The 20,654-nt window shown below is 49.5% G+C and overlaps 1 protein-coding gene across 3 annotated transcripts; it reads right to left on the minus strand.

Moving 5' to 3' along the window:
- Positions 1-518: 518 nt before the first annotated feature.
- Positions 519-14,948, minus strand: NOX1 (NADPH oxidase 1). 3 transcript variants are annotated; one of them, XM_065410786.1, is made up of 13 exons: positions 14,900-14,948; positions 8,527-8,618; positions 7,961-8,071; positions 6,344-6,428; positions 5,477-5,625; positions 5,166-5,347; positions 4,652-4,790; positions 3,399-3,491; positions 2,918-3,153; positions 2,629-2,791; positions 2,238-2,384; positions 1,797-1,921; positions 519-738 (listed from the first exon to the last, which is right to left on the minus strand). In XM_065410786.1, exons 1-13 carry the CDS (start codon positions 14,946-14,948, stop codon positions 612-614), a joined length of 1,698 nt encoding a protein of 565 aa, XP_065266858.1. In that variant the 3' UTR covers positions 519-611. The 3 variants fall into 3 exon arrangements, with proteins under 3 accessions (XP_065266858.1, XP_065266860.1, XP_065266861.1); XM_065410788.1 differs by lacking the exon at positions 7,961-8,071; XM_065410789.1 differs by lacking the exon at positions 2,238-2,384.
- Between the last annotated feature and the right edge of the window lie 5,706 nt (positions 14,949-20,654).

Raw genomic sequence — 20,654 nt, forward strand, 5'->3', positions numbered from 1 at the left:
ACCTGGGTTGGGTTTTATCCCAAGCTATTTACAATGGAAGCAAGTTTTGTTTATTTTAATATTCATTTACAGAAACATTTATTGGAGACTATTTCCCCTTTGTGATGGATTAACTACAAACAACCTCTGTCCTTCTCCCCAGCAGATTTCCCCCAAGCTCATCATCCTGGAATTCTTCTGACCATGCCCAAAATCACGTCCAATCATCAGTCTCAGCCTTTGTCAGTCCCTCGTCCAGGTGCCACAATCAAACTTTAAGATCATGCTGATTGCACCAGAAAGTCTATTTCAACTCCCATCTGCATGTGAGATCACTGTTGACCTCTAGTGAAGGAGACCCATTCCCCTCCCCTTCAAAAGAGATGCAAGGTGGAAAACTCAAAAGACGCTTCCTTTGGAGGAATGCAGTGTTGTTTTGGAAGCTCACTTCTTCCTTGAGTTTAGTAGGTAGGAGACACGTGGTTTGAATGGCAGCATTTCTCAGTAGTTTCAGTCAGCGCATCCTCAGCAGGGACAGGTTGATTCAGTCTTAAAAGGAGCTGTAGAGGATCAGATAATTGTTCTCTGGGAGGTTGTGGTGTCACACAGTGTAGTCGCCATGTTCCTGCTGCTTAGAAGTTCTCCTTGTTGAAGTAGAATTTGACCTTCCTAGGATCCAGGCTGGAGTACTGATGGCAGCACTTCTGCAGACTCTTTGCCAAAGCTTGAGGCCCACAGAGGAACACCCCCACTACAGACCTGCACAGAACAATGGAGATGTTAGTGCTGGGGAGAAATAATCTGCCCTCTCCAGGCTCTGTCCAGGGCCCTTCACCATCTGTGGGCCTTCACTTGCCTCCATCTTCAGAACACCCCCCCCATCCTAGTCATTCATTGGTCCCTGCTGCTCGGGCAGCGTACCAGATGAATTACATTACATGTATTAGTCCATAGCTCCAGGGAACTCTGAGACCATGTGCACACTTAACTCCTAACATCCCTTACGCCCATCACCCCTACCTCAGAGGAGATTCCAGTCCTCTTTACAGCGTTCAGAAGGGACAGCTGTGTGTGGAGGAGCCATGGAGAAGGATTTTACTGTGCAGGGTATTTATGATCTGTGCAGGAAACCTTCAGTTCTTCCCAGTGCTTCTCTCAAGAGATGCTTTGCCATCATCCTATAGAACAGTGGTTTTCACTCTGTGGTCCGCAGGTTTAAGACCTGTGGTCTAAGATCATTCAAAAGGGGTCCGCACCTCCATTTGAAATTTGTTAGCGGTCCGCAAATGAAAAAAAGGTTGAAAACCACTGCCATAGAAGATCCTTGAATTTCGGCCTTGGGCCCAGTTTTCAGAGATGCTGAGCAGCCATGACTCCACCTGAAGTTAGTAGGAGCTGTAGGTGTTCGGCACCTCTGAAAAAAACCCAGGCTGTTAGAATCCAATAATCTGGGAGCTCTTCGGTAATTAACCATTGGAACAATTTACCAAGAGTTATGGTGAATTCTCCATCACTAGCAATTTTTAAATCAAGATTGGCTGTTTTTCTAAAAGATCTGCTCTAGGAATTATTTTGGCAAGTTCTCTGGCTTGTGTTATACAGGGGGTCAGATGATTACAATAATCCCTAACCTATGAATCCAATCATTCTGTTTCTGTAGCATATGCAGCTCGTTCTCAGTGTCCTTACTTGGCACCTGTGCTTACAGAAGCAACACTAGACTTGCTGGGCATGCAGTCTGAGGAGGAAGAGGCCAGGTAGCTTGAAGAGACATTTCCAGCTCTAGCAACCTGGTCTCCAGGGCACTAGACACTTACCTGGGGTGGGCAGTTGCCACTGCAGAGAACTCATTGCTCCACATGGGTCTCCCAAAGGAGGTTTTCTGTTTGAGACCTGTCACCACATCCGTGTCTTTATCAAAGTTGAAAACTGCTTGGCCAGCCTAGAGTTACAGGAGATGAGGAGTGAGAACAGGCAGACGTCCTGCCAATGCCTGGAACCCAACAGAAGGGCTGCAGGAGCCCTCATTTATGAGGCTTTGGCCTCAACTGTTGCCACCCTCCCTGAGGGGTTAAATGGCAGAATCCCCTCTCTGGTGCCTGTGTTCATCTTGTCTAGCTTTTAACATGGTGTTCTCACTTTCTTCCCATCCCTATCTACAGACATTCTCCCCTGTTCCCTTCTGGGCCATAGTGTTCTCCCCTCCTAGACTGTGACACATCTCCTGCCATTAGGACCGTATGGTGTATGTGACTCACAATGCTGTGGTCCCAGCCCGTGAGGAAGAGTCTGTAGTTCAGGAAACCTGTTTTGCCAGATTCCTCCATCTCTTGCTCCAGGGAGGCGAGCAGGTCATTGAACCAGGCAAACGCACCTGTATCCCGGCAGAGCCAGTAGAAGTAGATCTGGGATCCAACAGCACAAAGAGAGAGAGAGATGTTACTGACAATGGGAGAGCTGTGCACTGCAGTGGAGCAGAGGAGAGAGTCCATTACAATAAGGACAGATTCAGCAGGAAGGCTGTAGCTTTGCACTCTAGGATGCTGTGGGATGGTGGGACATTGCACTTTAAGGACACACAACAGGTTGCTGGGAATGAAGGTCAGACAGGCAGCTGTAGGCCAGCCTTTCCCCCATTGCACTGGTTACCTTTTTGGTTTTGAGACGCTGGTCTGCATGCTGGAACTTGTACCAGATTGATTTCAGTACAGAGGCAAAGGGCGTGACCCCGATCCCTGCTCCCACCAGCATAGCAACCTCATACTGGAACACATCTTCACTGGCTGTGCCAAAGGGGCCATCCACCTCTATCCTGGTAAAATAAGTCAGGATCCAGGTAAGAGGTCGAAGCTGCCTTCCTGCATCACTTCGTATCACAAAACTCTTCCCAGGGGGTGAGTTTTATTGGCTTCCTGACTCTAATGCTGCCCTGGCCTACCTGGGTGTCTTTGGTTTCTGCTGCTGAAAGGTATCAATAAGATTCTCTGTCCAGTCCCCTGCTGCCCGGATGTGGACAGAGAAGAAGTCTTCTTCTGGTGCAGAGGTCAGGGTGAAAGGATGCCACTCCAGGCGCGAGATAGAGGGGCAATTGATGAAAATATACTGGCCCACTTCCATGCTGAAGCCCTTCTTGTGCATCTGTAGTTCTAACACTTTTGATGGGTGCACGACAGCCTGTAGGAAAGACACATCCGCAAAGCATGAGTATGTCCCACCCAGCTGCCTCTACAGTGACACCACTGCTGGGGCTGAGCGTGGAGTAGCTAGGAGCACCCCACACAGGGAGCATACTGTGACTCCTGCTGGGAAAGACTGGGATTGGAGTGGCTAGGAGCTCCCATAGGTAGTGCTTCTATCCCATTGCCTACAGTGACTCCTGCTGGGAGAGGCTGCACTGGCTGTGCCGAGACACCCCTTACCTTTGTGATGACGACCCTCTGTCGAGAACGCCAAAAGCGTAAGACCCGCTCAAAGACATAGAGAAGGATTGGGGTCAGCACCCACTGCCAGGACTGTGGAGACAGGAGTGAGTAATATATTGTGAGAGCCTTTCCATCTCTGGAGGAGCCGATGTGCACAGAGGGGAGGTTTGGCAGTGTAGGGCACTGAAGTCCCTACAGGGTGATTCCCAGATCAAACGTTCTCACCTAATGTTTTGGGAAAGGTCTTTATGACACAGGAGACATGGCTCCATGCTGGTGCAAGGTGACATGGGCACACCAGGATTGGCATTAGTACCTTATACATATAGAGCACTGTCCCACCCACTCTAATTCAGGTTCTCAAGCTCCCGTCACCAGGAAGTCTGGGCAGAGGGCGAGAGCCATTGCTCAGGAGTTGTCCCTGCAATCCATGCCAGCTTGGCACAGAGCTCCCCGGGGCGATGCTCACTAGTGCACTGTGGGTTACAGCAAGTGAGGGGAGGGTATTTCAATCTAGACTAACATGTATTGGAGCATAAGCTTTCGTGGGTGAATGCCCACTTCGTCGGCTTATGCTCCAGTACATCTGTTAGTCTTAAAGGTGTCACAGGACTCTCTGTTGCTTTTTACAGATCCAGACTAACACGGCTACCCCTCTGATATTTCAGTCTAATGTCAATTCAGAGAGGAGAAAAGCTGGGTTTCCAAGCCCCTCTTCAGAGGGCTGTGTATATTGTTCATGTCGTCCCCTCTTCTTAACCCTTTTGAGAACTGGCTACTTCTCAGCTGGATGACACCGAGGGCTACCCCCAGAGCAGCAGGTTGGAGCTACTCTGGCCTGATAGGAGCCTTGCCCTGTGCTGCTGCCATTTCTCACCCACCCTGTCAGACTGGGAACCAGCAGGGAAGAGGTGGGTTGGCCAGGAGTGTACATTGGGGGAAGGGAGGGGCTGTCTTGGCAAGAAGCACCTGGAAAGTTGAGCAGGGCTGAGGCAGGCTGTGAAGGTCCCCATGTGGGATACTTGGCATGGAGAGGCTTTAGGGAGGTGGGAGGGAGCTTGTTCCATTGGCAGGCATGAGTGGCAGGGAGGGGAAATTAGGAGGGTCAGAGAACTCCTCTCCCATCACACCATGGAAAATGAGATTGTGTCAGTGGCTGCGCTGCGCCCTCCTGATGGGACAAGGGTGAGGTCTGTCAGTTAGCTCAGCGTGGTCTCCTGCCAGCTATTGTCTGCACTGGAATGACTCACCTCAGCTGGGATGCTCCCAAACTCGGGCTCTTCACAGTGGGAGAGCGTGTTGTTTCTTCCCCAGTGTGTAGGGTCCTGCGCACAGTGCTCGGGGCTGTGCTTATTCAAGCTCTCTGCTGTCTGCCCACGAACAAGACCACTGGGAGAGGAAATAAATGTCACCACAGCTCTCCTGATCCAAGCCTACCTCCCTGCTTCACCTTCATAACTGCTCAGCAAATGAGGAAGGGGAGACGCTGGCCTAGAGATGGGGAGCATGTGATAGCAGGAGGTTCTGCTGGCAAACGGGGGAGGGTGGAACAGTCAGAGGAGGGGGTTGGGTAAAGGGAGGGTGAGACAGGTGCTTGGATGGGCAGCAGGGAGGGTGCCAGATGCTCCGTGGCAGTAGGGATGTGGTGTGAGAGTCACATGCCAGGGTAGGAAATGGGGAGTGCATGACAGACGGGGAGGTGGACAGCATCTGCCAGTGAGATGCCATTTGGGAGTGACGTGTGGCTGTTGTGTGGTGCCTTACGCGATGCCATGGATGACAAGGCCGGCGAAGTAGATGACGAAGAGATGGTGTGTGTACCAGAAGACCTCGAAATAGCTCCTGCGGATGAACTCCATGGAGGAGGTGACCATGAGGATCAGCGCCACAGTGATGATCACGCCTGTCAGGCCCGGGATGGTAGTGAATGTTACGTACGCTGGAGTCTGCAAGAGAACACAGCGAGGACATGGGGATGGTCACAAAGTCAGCAGGCAGCACAGAATGAAGCCATGGCGCCCTGTGGCAGCCACCCTGGGGCTCACATCCCCACAAGGCAGGTCCTGAGCACTCACCGTGCTGTTGGTGTGGATGGGGTTTAGCCACTTGTTACTCTCCTCATCTTGGTGCAGGTCGGAGAGGATGGAGGAGAGGCTCCTATCCGCAGCTTGCTGGCTGTCATTGTACCACTCAAAGTTACACAGGTGGGCAATGATGTGAACAGCTGAACATCACCGACACAGAGAGAGAGAGATTGGAACCAACCTACACCCTGAGAGTCCATCACCCAGGGCAAGTCTACACTGGAATAAAAGACCTGTGGCACAGCCATGGCTGGCCTGGCTTAGCTGACTTGGGCTGTGGGGCTAAAATTGCTGGATAGACGTTCGGGCTTGGGCTGGAGCCCAGGCTCTGGCATCCTCCCACATTGCGGGGTCTCATAACCTGGGATCCAGCCCGAGCACAAATGCCTACACAGCAATTTTACAACCCTGCAGCCCTGGCCCTGGGAGCCCACATCAGCTGACCTGGGCCAGGCACAGGTATTTAACTGCTGTGTAGACGTACACCCAGAGACCTGCTGCAAGCCAAGGCAGCACAGCTTGCAGTGAAAGGGTCAGCACCCCACCCCATTGCCCTCTTGGATATAGAATCCATGCTCGCCACATGGAGACCGAGCTCAGACCCTGATCAGCATCCCACTGGGGAGGGCCTGGGCATCTGCTCACTCTGCCCCCAGTAGGGTGCCAATTTTGGTTGGATGTATTCCTGGAAGTTTCATCACATGACAATGTTTAATTCCTGGACACTCCAGGACAATCTTGGAGGGTTAGCAACCTTAGCCCCCAGGCGAGGGGGAACCTGAACCAGCGACTGCTGGCAGGTGCAGCACTTTCCTGTACTGAGCGACGGTTCGTGTGCGAGGTGGGTGCCTGAGTTACCTGTGAATAGGGCAATCGCGTAGGCCACAAGCTTGTGGAAGGTGAGGTTGTGATCCAGCTGCTTCCTCATTGTGCGCCTGCAACACTGCAGGGAGGAGAGGAAACGGTCAGCAAACGGGGGGCTGCTTCCAGACTGTGGGGGCAAGAGGGGCAGGGCCAGCCCCTCACTGAGTGGGGCAGGTGGGGGAGGGAAAACTGGGGGCAGAGTGAGCCCCTCCCCATGTGGGACAGGGGGAGGCCCTAGGGGTGGGCAGGCATGGACACACAGGGCCAGGGGCCGTGTTGTGTATTGAATCTAGCTGTAGCCAATGAGGGGACCTTGGCCTCAGCTGGAGCCACTTGGGCATTGGTGCTAGCAACCCTGCCCCTGTGATTAATGGCTTTCCCCCTACCAGGACCGGCTCTAGGCACCAGCAAACCAAGCACGTGCTTGGGGTGGCACAATTTCAGAGGTGGCATTCCGGGCGCTCTCAGAGGTTGTTTTTTTTTTTTTGCTTGGGGCAGAAAAAAGCTAGAGCTGGCCCTGCCCCCTACCCTGCCTCCTGAGAAAAAGCAACCAATCAGAGCTGCTGCAGAAGGCACATGGAGCCCACCTGGTGCCCTCAGAAGCCAGAACACCTTTTGGGTGAGGGAGGAGATGACACCTTTCTCAGAGTAGGGAAGGGGGGAGGTGTCCCTCCCCCCCCCACCAAACCCTGGGTGAGTCTGTTCCCTGCCCCTTTCCCTCCATCTCTGCAACACCCAGCCTGGGAGGATGCAGAGGGGGTGAAGAGCCCCTGAAGTTGCCCCTTCTGGCCTAGGAAAGGGGAGGAGGGGACCCTGCTGCAGCCCCCCAGGTCCAGGAGAGGAGGCTGAAGAACCCTTGGAGCTGCAGGAGGAGCAGAGGGGCAAGGAGCAGATGCAGGGGGTGGATAATTAATTGCTAGGCTGAAGGAGGGGCCGTGGGGGGGACACGGAAGTAATTAATGGGAACTGTGAGCATTGGGGAGATGGGGGGGGGGGAACCTCACCCCACCCCACCCCATCAGGCAGCAGCAGTAAAACCTCCTCACACTGTATATGTGGAAGTGTTGGCATCACTGATTTCACACACACACCCTGAGGCAGGGGGAGTTCAAAGGCCACATCACAAACACAGTAAAATTTGACACCATCAGATCAGGATTAAACAAAGACTGTGAATGGCTAGCCAACTACAAAAGCAGTTTCTCCTCCCTTAGTGCTCACACCTCAACTGCTAGAAGAGGGCCTCACCCTCTTGAACTAACCTCGTTATCTCCAGACTGATTCTTGCCTGCATATTTATACCTGCCTCTGGAAATTTCCATTACGTGCATCTGACGAAGTGGGCATTCACCCACGAAAGCTTATGCTCCTATCCATATGTTAGTCTTTAAGGTGCCACAGGACTCTGTTGCTTTTTACAGTAATATTTGTAAATGACTTTTGGGCCAATCTCCTGATGTTTTGGTGTCTGGCTCATTCTGTCACTAGTGCGTGACCGTGCTGGGTGTGACTGGCCGGGAGTGCCAGGTGAGGCCAGAATCAGTCCTAGTCCTGGGTGAGCATTTGTGCAGTGGGTTGGGGAGTGAGGGTGGGGAAGGGCTGGTCACTCACCGAGCAGGCGCCCCTCAGGAAGGAGAGCAGGTTGCGACACACTGGTAACAGGATCAGCATGCTGTTAAAGTTAAGGCATTTTGCAGAGGCCCGGGCCCATGCCAGTGCAGACTGGTGGGGGATGTGCAAAGACAGGGTCAGTCTCATTTTGTGGCTGCCCACCAATAACCAGCTATCACTGTATACCCCACACTGCATTTGGCTTTAATGCAGGAGCCTGAGGCCCTTCATATACCCCAGGGAGGGTGGGATTTTTCCATCCTCCCCTCACTGAACTGCAGTGGGTGCTACTGTATGTCAACCACTACTCGCTAGTGTTCTGCCCCAGACTACTAGTGTGATGAAATCCCAAAGGGGTCACAGCCACAAAGAGCCTCCCTGTGTACTCCATTTGGAGCAGCACCAGCAGGAAATGGGAGGAGTTTACATACCTGGCCCATCTCCAGCCCCATGTGGGGCTGTGATGGGAAAGGCTTCCTATTTCTGAGATGGGAAACACTCCCAGCTGATAAGGTCAGTGTCTGGCAAAAAGAGAGGCAGGGGAGAGAGAGGGAGACTGTCCTTACCCCAAGTAGCACTCTGGTGTAGTAGAACTTCTTATCCCTGTCAAACAGCAGGAAATAATATACGAACAGGAAAACATTCAGGCCCAACCAGGCTGCCTAGAGGGGGGGAGAAAATACAGTTAAATGGCAATTGAAAGACCCCACAATCAAACAGGGTGTTAGTGTGTTTAAGGGGAGGAGGTGACAACACAAGAATTGTGTTCCTTTATTTCAGTGAAGCTTAAAGGGAAATGCTAGTGTACTATAAAACTCAGGAGAGCCAGATCCTCAGCTGCCATAGTTCTACTGACTTCAGGGGAGTTATTCCAATTTATATCAGCTCAGGATGTGACCCATGGGCTGTAATCACTGCATCTAATTACAAAGCAGAGTGATCACTCGCAGCAGCACTTTCAGAGAGGCCCACTGATTTTGGTGCCCATTTTGAGACGCTTTGTGCCTGATGTTCTGAGGTGCCATGGCGCCCCTTGAGACCAGTAGAAGCTGTGAGAGCTCAGTACTGTGCTGGTGTTACTGGGAGAAGGAGTTGGCCCTGTAGCCCTAGAGGGTTAAGGCCTCATTTTCTGAGGTGAGAGCACCCACAGACAGCTCCTATTGAAGTCACGGAGAGCTGGATGCCAAGGAGGACGCAGAGCTTGCAAGGCTGAAGGAACTTCCGTTTCCAAATGCTCCTTGTATCGGCAAACTTTAGTAGGGCAGACGAGTTCTCAGCGTGAGTCCAGGGGAACTGTGGTGGAAATGAAGGGAGAATGTCCCTGCTACTTCCCCTTATCTGAGGCTATTTGCCCTATAGGTGATGAAGCAAGGGCCGGACTAACAGAAAGTCCATCCAGGGCTGGCTCCAGGCACCAGCCGAGCAAGCTGGTGCTTGGGGCGGCAGCTTGTAGGAGGCGGCATTCCGCCCAATCCTAGGGCGGCACGGCCGCTTTTTATTTATTTATTTATTTATTTTGTTGTTCCGCTCCGGCCGCCATGTAGGGGGCGGCAGCGCGGAGGATGGGAGCGCCCTGCAGCAAGCCCAGCAGGGCAGCCCGCGTCCTTCCCTCCCAGCCGACCGGAGTGGTGCGGAGGCCTCCCGGCAGGGGGCACGGCGGGAGGGGCCGCATGGCAGCGCCCCGCTGAAGCCCTGGCCGCCCCCCCTTCTCTCTCTCCCCCTGCTAGCCGGGGCACATCTGCAGGGCAGGGAGTCCCCCTGCACCCTGGCTCCGGCCGCGCCACAGGTTTTTTTTTTTTTTGCTTTGCCGTTCTGGCCGCTGCGGGTTTTTTTTTGCTTGGGGCGGCCAGAAAGCCAGAGCCGGCCCTGAGTCCATCAGCTGGTTCTGCTTGTGTCACTGTTCCCCTGGGTCCCACCTGTCATCTGGCTTTGGGGTGCTGTTCAGAGCCCCAGATAGGACTACAGTAGTGCTGCTCAGTCTCTCAGTGAGAAGGGTTAGCATCTCCCCTTCCCCCCAAATAAGAGCATGATGCTGTTCATGGACAGTTTCCATTCAGCCCGTCGGATCAAGTCAGTGACAGGACAGTTCATGGATATCTGAGGGCTGTGTCCTGGCCTAGGTGAGAGGAGTTGCTGGTTCTCAGTCTAGCTCCCAGTGGAGAAGTGCCCATATTACAATCCCCTGGCATAGCTGGCACTCTGTCTCAGCAGAGAGGCCAACGGCAATGCGTAAAGTGATCTGAAAAAAGTGGTAGGACTATCATATTGTGGGAGCAGCAGGTTTGGTAAGACAGTGTTTAAAATGCACCCCTCAGCAACCCAGGTCAGTGTTTATATATTTCTTTAATTTGTTGGGTCTGTGACTCCTTGCAAACACGGCCTTTGCCCTCCCTCAGCACACGCACACACACTAAGCACTGGCTGAATGGGCCATGGAGACAGAATTCCCCTCTCATCCCTCACCCCTCCAGGCCAGGGTAGCAGCTGTTGGGAGGAAGCCAGCCCTACCGTACCTAAACTGTCTGTGGTCTGTGGATAAGTAGAGGGCTTCCATCTCCAGGGCAGTCAGGCCAGCATCTTTCCCCAGCAATAGTAGCACTTATCAAACGTCAAGAGAGCCAAAATCCCTCAAGCACAAATCCCACATCAGATCTCTGTGCTTCTATGGTAGCTGTTGGCCACTGAGTTAGATCCTGATCCTGCAGCTGGCTCCATGCAGGCAAACCCCTGTGCCCAGCCCATGCAGAGTCCACTGATGCCAAAGCAGCTCAGCATGGATGCAGAGTTTGCTTACACAGACCCAGTTGCAGGATCAGAGCCAGGCATTGCAGATCTTCCAAGATATTTAGATGCCTAACTCCCTTTGAGCATTTGGGCCAAATTCCACTTTCAGTGACATAGGTGTAAATGCAGAGTAACTGCTAACTTCTGTGCAGTGACTGGCTTTACACCCCTGTAACTGAGAGCAGGATCTGACCCCATTTTCACTAGACACTGTAGATCATTTCTTTCATCTTACACCATAGTTTAGCTTGCTTAGTAATTTAGTAGGCATAGTCACACAGTAATCCTGGGACCAACATGGCTGCAACACCACTGCAAACAAAACTGTCTATGGAATTTAAAGTGTTCTCATGAAGTCAGTGTGTGCGAAGCTGTAAACTCAAGGGGAAGCAGAAGGAGGCATTTAATTCTTAGCAAAGCACCCAAAGTATTTACTATTGGATAGATGCTACCACGACACTAGCCAGCCAGAATCCTAATGGGAAACACTGAAAGAACATGCATTTATTGTTTTAGAATGATTTTTTTATCATTACAATGTTTTTATTTTATTATGTTATTTGAACCAAATTCAGCAGTCCTTATCGAGCAAAAGTCCCATGGACTTTATTAGGAGGTAACTTGGGCACTTCGGACAGAGCTCAAAAAGGTACCTAAACTCGTGCCTAACTTAACTGTGGCATGTAACCAATCGCTTAAATCAGCCATTGTACCAGCTGACTGGTGGATAGCTAATTTGATACTGATTTTCTTTTTAAAAGGCTCTAGAGGCGATCCTGGCAAGTATAGGCTGGTAAGCTTAATTTGAGTACTGGGCAAATTGGTTGAAACTATAGTAAAGAACAGAATTATCAGACATATAGATGAACATGGTGTGTTGGGGAAGAGTCAATTCCCTTTTGTAAAGGGAAATCATGCCTCACCAATCTATTAGAATTCTTTGAGAGGGTCAACAAACATTTGGACAGGGGAAATCCAGTGAATATAGTTTACTTGGACTTTCAGAAAACTTTTGACAAGGTCCCCCACCAAAGGCTCTTAAGCAAAGAAAGGAGTCCTGGGATAAAAGGGAAGGTCCCTTCATGGATCACTAACTGGTTAAAAGATAGGAAACAAAGGGTAGGAATAAATGGTCAGTTTTCACAGCAGAGAGAGGTAAATAGTGGGGTCCCCCAAGGATCTATGCAGGGACTAATGCTGTTCAATATATTCATAAATGATCTGGAAAAGGGGATGAACAGTGAGGTGGCAAAGTTTGCAGACGATACAAAATAACTCAAGATAGCTAAGTCCAAAGCAGACTGAAAAGAGTTAGAAAGGGGGATCTCACAAAACTGGGTGACTGGGCAAAAAAATAGCAGGAGAAATTCAGCGTTGATAAATACAAAGTAATGCTCATTTGAAAACATAATCCCAGTTATACACACAGAATGGTGGGGTTGAAATTAGCTGTTACTTCTCAAGAAAGGATAGTTCTCTGAAAACATCTGCTCAATGTACAGCAGCTGTCAAAAAAGCTAACAATGTTAGGAATCATTAGCAAAGGGATAGATAATAAGACAGAAAATATCATAGTGCTACTATATAAATCCATGGTCCTCCCATACCTTGAATATTGGGTGTAGTTCTGGTCACCCTTTCTCAAAAAAGACATGTTAGAATTAGAAAAGGTACCGAGAATGATTAAGGGTATGGAACAGGTTTCATATGAGGAGAGATTAAAAAGACTGGTACTGTTCATCTTGGAAAAGAGACAACTGAGGGGAATATGATAGAGGTCTATAAAATCATGAACGTTGTGGAAAAAGTGAATAAGGGAGTTATTTATTGCTTCACATAACACAGGAACCGGGCGTCACCCAATGACATTAATAGGCAGCAGGTTTAAGACAAACATAAGGAACATGGGCACAGTCGCCGCATCCCCAGCCCCAGTACTCAGGTGGCTGGGCAGCGCGGTTGCCGCACCCCTAGCTCTGGGGCTCTGGCCAGCCCCCAGTTCCAGTGCTCGGGCAGCTAGCCCCGGAACGCTGGGCAGGCAGCCCAGCCCAGCACCAGCCGCCCCAGCACCCCCGAGTCCCTGCAGGAGGCACACTGGCCTGGGGGCGGGGCCACGGTAGGCTGTCCCACCACCCATGATAAGGAAGTTCTTCATCACACAACCTATAGAACTCGTTGCTAGGGGATGTTGTGAAGGCCAAAAGTATAACTGGGTTCAGAAAAGAATTAGACAAGTTCATGGAGGATAGGTCCACCAATGGCTATTACCCAGTAAGGTCAGGGACACACACAACCCCGTGCTCTGGGTGTCCCTAAACCTCCGATTGCTAGAAGCTGGTACTGGATGACAGGGGATGTATCACTCAATACATTGCTCTGTTCCATTCACTCCCTCTGAAGCATCTGGCCACTGTCAGAATACAGAATATTGGACTAGATGGCCCATTGGCCTGACCCAGTATGGTCCTTCTTATGCTTTTATGTTTAAACATATGATTAACATCAAGGGGACTACTCACATGCTTAAAGTTAGGCACGTGTTTCAACACCTGCCTGAATCGGGGCCTTTATTATTTAAGTGTTGCCAATGTGTGTAACGCAAGCAAATAGTCCTTGTCCTGAAGATCTTACTGTCTAAAATGGATAACCTATTTGGGCCTTGATACTATAACAAGCTTTGCACCGGTATAATATGGGCCCTGTGAAGGAAGAAGGGGTCCCCTGGGTGTGTGACCCTGGTAAATCAGTAGAGCCCTGCGCAGACACAAAATTTGTATCCACATCCAATCCGCAAAAATGATCCGGATGCGTTTATCAGTGGATATAAAGTGGATATCTGCAGATATGCAGGGCTCTGTAGATCAGTGCCTTAGGTACAATGCTGTTTTTCTATCACTTCCACAAAGGCAATGAACTGGATTCCACAGCAAGCAACTATGATGTAATATATAAGAGATCATGATCTTAGGTTGGAACTAAGCAGGGGAGCAGAGAAATTCTTAACAAAATTATGCTGTTGTCATTCCTTTATCTATAAAGAATGAGGAAAGGGAAATAGAGAAAATGTTTGACATGGCAGCAGGGTTTTGTAGTTTTCTCTGAAGAAATCCTTAAATATAATAAAAGTTGAACTGACAGAATGGTGGGGGGGGGGGGGAATCTGTGAATATTCATTCAAATTGAAAACCGGATTTTGATGTAACTGTGTTTGGCCCCATCTTTTGTCGCTTTTGCTTTCCACGAACATTTGAGCAGCCAGGTTTTACCAGTGTGAATATTCCCAAAAAGCAAATTTGAAGCCTGAATATTTCCCAAAAGCAATATTTCAGATTGTGTATTCAATTACAATATTCAGCATTCTAAATGTGTGATGTGTTGGTTAGTTGGAATAGCTCACAAACAGAGCAAGTGTCAAAATATTGGAATTTCCCATGCAATGGAAATTCCAATTTTTGCTAAGCTCTGTTTGTGAGCTATTCACATTGGGGAAACATTTCATGAAGAAAGTAACTAATCATTTTGGATAAAAATATCTGAGAATTTCACAATCTGATCATTAAATTTTCTTTAATGGAAAAAGGGAAATTCAAGGAATAAATTATTTGCTTAGTAATAAATACTGTAGATTTTAATCAGTTAGTTTGAACATAAAACAAAGATTTGAGTGTTTTTTTTTTTTTTTTAAATACAGATTTTCAAAAGACCTCAGGCCAAATTCGTCCCTGGTGTGACTCATTCCAAGCCAACTGAATCATGCTATAGATTAATTTTTCCTTTCTCTTTCCTGTTTTAATGGTTTATACCTTGTCTTTAGTAGCCAGTCTATTTATCCTCCTTCCAAGCAAGCCCCAGATGTGGAGTTTACTTGTAAGGACCCAATTCAGGGCAGCATATCAGCATGTTCTTAACATGTGCTAAAATCCCTGTGCTTACAGGTAAGAATGTGCTGAATTGGTGTCCTGAGTTGGTGCCTAAATCTTTTTAAGTTCATAAGTCTATTTCATTCAGGTTTATTCAGTAAAGCTACTGGTAGTTGTACAAAATGAGCAGTATTTGCCATTTCTCCATGACCAGCTAGTGCTAGATATCTTTTTTTTTAAATGTGTCCCTCATGGTCTAAAAAGAATCTCTAACTGGATATGAGTAAAGAGTCACTTACTATCACCACAGCTGGAAACCAGTGGTTCACGACCCAGTTTCCCATTGGTGTTCTACAAGGATCTGTGCTGTGGCCGCTCTTCTCTGGCTGCCTGTGTGTCCAGATAGATTCGCCTTTTCTCTCTCTGTATCTCTCAGGATCTGTGTGTGACTCTGTGTGTGACTCTTTTCACTTGTTTCACCTGTTTTATAAGCTTGGCAGGTGGTCTGGAATTTGCAGCCCTGCCTGGCCCATGAGAATGGAACTGCAGGGGTTTTCCCCGCTGGACTTCCATTAAGGAAATGCTAAGCATTATTTTTTTTAAACTCAAACAGATTCTCCCAGAAAGGGCCTTACTGCTCTACCAAGAAACACCCGCAGCAAAACACCAGCCTTGTCTATCCAGAATAATATTCATGAGCCTTTATTCATTCATTCAATGCACCCAGGCTAGGGCACACCCAAACCAGGGCGAGTTTCACACTACTTGGTGTTTTTCTGCAAGCCCCAGTTCCTGGAGTCAAGTGGTCTTGAGAGATTCTAGCCCACATGGTTGCACAGAGAAGCTGGAATATGTGACCTGAGTGATGGCTCAGAAACCAAAAACCAAATAAAAAGACCCCCCCTCCCCAATTATTACTTTGAAAAATCTCATGATGTGGGGGGGCCTGACTCATGATATTTGAATGTCTGGGGCTGGCAATACTGGAGATGGGGGAGACGGGATGTGTAGAGCTGGTGTCTGGGTGTATGTATTGGAAATGGGTGTGAACTAATAAACTCAAATCCAGATTTGGATCCAGCTCAGGGGTGTATGGAGTCAGAGTTCTGGTTTGGCCAGTCATAGAGGGTCCTGAACAGGGGAGTTTGCAACCAGCTTGAACTTCTCCAAAGATGAAGTGCTTCAGATCCATCTCCAGAGTGGTGTCAGAACTCTGCAGGGTAGATGGTGGTGTCCCAATCAGCTGTTAGAAAGACAGGAGAATAAGTATCAGAAGGACTAGATGGCTCAAGTGACTGTTACATGGAATACGCTGCCTTTCTCTCTGGGACAGCTCAGGAGCGACAGAAGTGTGTTACAATCCGGTGGCTGTTTGGTGATCCATCCAGAATGTGTTTGGCCTTTGATTAGTTCTTAACTGACAAGTGTTTACATCACAAAAAAATGTACCCCTGCTGAGTGAATTCATCTCTGCGTGGAGGGAAAAGCGGGAGTACTCTCCAGGGATAATTGATCTTTGGGAGTGGAGAGCGTTCCTGCATGAGTCCATTTCTGAGCAAGTGGGAAAATGCACTCCCTGCTCTGTGCAGAAAGGATTTCCCATAATTGGCCAGGTGCTGTATGGGGCTTTTCACCGTCCTCCAAAGCAGTGGATAGCACTGGAGGCAGGCAGAAGATTCAGTAGTCTGGTTTGCTAGTCAAATCCTGTTCTCCATCTGCCTCCCCCCCAATCTCTGCCACAGATGTTTTATGAGAAAAATACAAAAGGGAGGGTATGACTGCACAGTTCAATTAGGTTAGGTGTAACAGTTTAATTTAAACTGTCTTAGCTTTGCTACTGAGGGAGCGGGGCTTGGAGTCAACCTGCAGTCCTGCTACCTAGGATAAGGATCAGGAAACAGCAGCATCTAGGCCTGATTTGCACACCTGCTGGGCACCTGCAGTTCTCATTGACGTCTGCTGGAGCTAAGGGTGCTCAGCATTTCTCAAAAATCAGGCCTACAGTGATCAGGACAGTGGAAGACCAAGAAATCTCATGTGCGTAGGGTACCAGATTTGGAATCAGGACACCTGGGTTCTTCTATGCCTCCCTTTGTCACTGATTAGCTGGGTGACCTTGTACAAGTAATTTTTCCTCTCCGTGTCCCCACTGTCTATTTAGATTGTAAGTTCTTTGATACAGGGACTGTCTTTTACTATGTACAGTAGAACCTCGGAGTTATGAATACCTCAGGAATGGAGGTTGTTCGTAACTGAAATGTTCATAACTCTGAACAAAATGTTATGGTTGTTCTTTCAAAAGTTTACAACTGAACATTGACTTAATACAGCTTTGAAACTTTACTATGCAGAAGAAAAATGCTGCTTTTAACCATCTTAATTTAAATGAAACTAGCACAGAAAGTTTCGTTACCTTGTCAATTTTTTTTAAACTTTCCCTTTATTTTTAGTAGTTTAAATTTAACACAGTTCTGTACTGTATTTGCTTTTCTTTCTTTCTTTCTTTTTTTTTTTTTTTTTTTGGTCTCTGCTGCTGCCTGACTGCGTACTTTCAGTTCCAAATGAGGTGTGGTTGACCAGGTCAGTTCGTAACTCTGGTGTTTGTAACTCTGAGGTTCTACTGTACATGTTCAGCTCCTAGCACAAATAGGGCCCTGATCCATGTTGGGGCCACTTGGTGCTACTGTAAAAAAATAATAACAAAATCCAGGTGGATGTTACTGGATGTTGAGTGGGACAACAAAAAGCTTCCCTGTAAAAACAGAGCTCCCTGCATTGCTGCATGGTACTTGGCCAGTGTCCCTTTCACTCCAGCATGCACGCACGCATGCACACACTCACTCAGGAATCCCAAATCAGCTCAGAACTCTGCCTTGTCTGTGACACAGGTGCCAGCAAGTGCATAGCTGGGCCTGGAGCTGGCAGCTAGAAAACACTGTAAAGGGGCCACAGCCAGGGGTGAATATTGTTTTCCCCCAACCCTCCCTTTACTGTAGCATACCTCTGCTCCTATTCTGTAAGGGGAGAATGTGATAGAGAGGGGAGGAGAGGATGATGGGCCCTGTTTTCTCTCCCCCTCTCAAGGGCAGTGCCCTCCTATTCCCACCCCTGCCTTACATCCCCTGTGCCAGTCTGGCCTGCCTGTGTGGGAGGCAGCTGATAATCATGGGGCTGAGGTGGACACGGCTTCCCCTCCCTAACACTTGTGTTTAGAGTATGTCTACACTGGAAACTTCAAAGCGCTGCTGTGGGAACGCTCCCGCGGCAGCGCTTTGAAGTGTGAGTGTGGTTGCACACGAGCTCCTGGTAATCCACCTCCACGAGAGGATTAGCTCTGAGCGCTGGGAGCACGGCTCCCAGCACTCAGAGCCTGTCTACACTAGCACTTTAAAGCGCTCAGACTTGCTACTCTCAGGGGGGTGATTTTTCACTCCCCTGAGCCAGCAAGTTAGAGCGCTGTAAAATGTAAGTGTAGACAAGCCCTTAGTGGCTCTAGGAAGCACAGGTCTCCTCTACACTGGGTATTAAGCCATCAGGGACCACCCAATGGTATAGCTGCACTGCACAACTCCCCAGTGTAGACAGACAGCACTCCTGTAAGCACAGGGAAGGCTGCACTGATGCATTTTCATAGCCAGTCAGCATTAGGGCTATGCACTAGTTCAGCCATGCTAGAGGCTAGACACCAATACCTGGGGCAAACCTCCAGTGTGGACTGGGCCTTCGGCAGTAAGTGGGAGGGCATGCACCTCCCATGTGGGAGAGGACATTAGAATGCACCTGAGTAATGGAACTTAACACTTAGGATGCTGCAATGCAGGAGGCTTATGCACAGGCGCTACTCCGTCACTGGAGACAAATTTGTCATTTTGTATTTGGTGCCCAGGTGTTTAGGATTTACACCGCACCTCAGGGTAGGTACGAATCATGGTGATGGGCATATCAGAAATGGATGAGTAACCTGCCTTCTACAAGAACCCAAACTCTCCAACCCACCTGCCGTCATCTGGGAATGAAAGGGTGGCCTAAGGTCTGTGCTTGGTGAATGTTTGTGATGCCATGAGGACTGATTCAGCAGGGAAGGGACTAGCCTGCAGGCGCCTGTTTCCCCAAGGGCCTTCCTTCCCCACTGTCGCACCCACCTGCATTTCCCGGGTCTGACGTTCCAAACACAGCATGCTCAGGGTTGGCTGTGGAAATCCCCTGTATTTAACTAATAGCTCTAGCCTCTGGGAGAACTCCCACCATGCTGGCTAATCAGTCTTCTCCATGCTGGACTGATTTTGCTGGACAAAACTCTTATCTATGTTGCCCCCCAAGCTGAGACTCAACTCCCTCATGAGTATCGTGCCATGTCTGTGAAATACAAATGACTAAGCCAGATAGTCTGTGCAGCACCTGGCTGCCTGTATAGGCTGCCAGCCTTCGTTTGTTTTGTCTCCCCATGCTCAAAAACAGGTTATGCAGGTTAGCAATTCCTCCACATGATTCTGTAGCAACACTTCCCTTCAGGGCTCCCTGAGTTATGGCACATTCAAGGAGAAACCTCCCTCTCTGGCTTAGGTCTCCAGGTACTATCTGTATTGCCATCTGGTGGGAGTAATGTCCTGCCTGCACATGAGCCCCATCAGGAAAGCTTCTACACCTGCCCAGCTAGTTTAGAAAATGTTCACAGATAAGAGTTGGATCCTGCTATCCCTTGCTTTCTCCTGGCAGTGCCTCTGTGGAGATGCTAAGCAGGTTTGGGTTGCAAGGCTGGTTTTGTTTGCCCAGCCCTGCTTTCAACATTTCCTGCCCACCAGCTGTCAGGGCAGACTTGAGGGCTGATATTCATAGTGCTAGGTGAGAGCACCGAGACTAGGCAGGAGCGGGGTGTAGTGCTATCCTTCACTTGCAGAGGTCTAGTGCAGTGGTTCTCAAAATGGGTCAGGACCCCAAAGTGGGTCACATCCCCATTTTAATGAGGCTTCCAGGGCTGGCGTTAGACTTGCTGGGACCCAGGGCTGAAGCCCAAGCCCCACCACCTAGGGCCAAAGCCGAAGTCTGAGCCCTACCATCTGGGCGCAAAAGCTAAAGCTTGAGGGCTTCAGCCCTGGGTGGTGGGGCTCAAGTTACAGGCCCCTCATCCGGGCCTGAAGCTCTTAGTTTCAGCTTTGACCACCCAGCCTGGGGCAGTGGGGCTCAGGCTTTGGCCCCCCGCCTGGGGCAGCAGGGCTCGGGTGTGCTCAGGCTTTGGTCCCCGCTCCTGGGGTTGTATAGTAACTTTTGTTGTCAGAAGGGGGTCATGGTGCAATGAAATTTGGGAACCGCTGCTCTAGTGACATAGAGGTGTTCTCTCAGGCTTGCTCTGACCTCCAGGACGGCTGCTGCCTAGGCTCAGGGCTATACTGCCATGTATATTTAGACAAGACCCTCCGTGCACCCACATACTGGATGCTGTGCTCTGAGATATGAGATGTGGTACTTTATCTATACTCTGCTGCTGGGGCCTCCCCTGCTGGGCCAGGGACAGTAATGTTAGCATTTGCAGTTATCCCCACTGCAAACATAAGACTGCATTCCCCACGTCTCCCTGGAGAGGGAACTCTTCCCTCCAGAGATTTGTTTAGCAAACAGCTAAAGGAGGGAAGCTGGTAAATAGTGTGTTGCAATTGGATGTGGGACTGAGGGAAGTTTAAAGCCAGACTAGACTTCCCCAGAATTCAGGGGCCTTTCAGGCTGATGTCTTGGAGATGGGCCAAGCTGTTCAGATCTGGATCCAGACTTTCCCAGAGGATGAAGGGGCAGGATCCAGTGTTCAATTTGGACTCAACTAGCAAACACTACCACAAGCCACAGAGAAAGGAATAAACACACACCTAACTGGGGCACTATTGAACAGTTAGAGCCCAGGAGCAGGGAGGAGGAAAATTCTCCTGATATCCACCCACTGAGCATGAGTCGCTGGAGCTCTCAGCCTCTTCAAACCCAACCGCGTGAAGCTGCCCACGAAAAACCAGAAGAGACAAAAGCCAGACCCAAAGTGACATCAGTTCCTTTAAAACACAACA

Source organism: Emys orbicularis, chromosome 9 (genome assembly GCF_028017835.1).
Source record: "Emys orbicularis isolate rEmyOrb1 chromosome 9, rEmyOrb1.hap1, whole genome shotgun sequence".
In the NCBI taxonomy this organism is placed as follows: Eukaryota; Metazoa; Chordata; order Testudines; family Emydidae; genus Emys; species Emys orbicularis.

Bases quoted from the DNA above. Each gene is read 5' to 3' on its own strand.
- NOX1 (XM_065410786.1), bottom strand. From the start codon at position 14,948: ATGGGAAACTGGGTCGTGAACCACTGGTTTCCAGCTGTGGTGATAGTA. The intron at 5,348-5,476 runs GTGAGTGCTCAG...GTTCTCTTGCAG, and splicing joins CCATCCACACCAACAGCACG to ACTCCAGCGTACGTAACATT. The intron at 2,792-2,917 runs GTAGGCCAGGGC...TTATTTTACCAG, and splicing joins CAGAAACCAAAGACACCCAG to GATAGAGGTGGATGGCCCCT.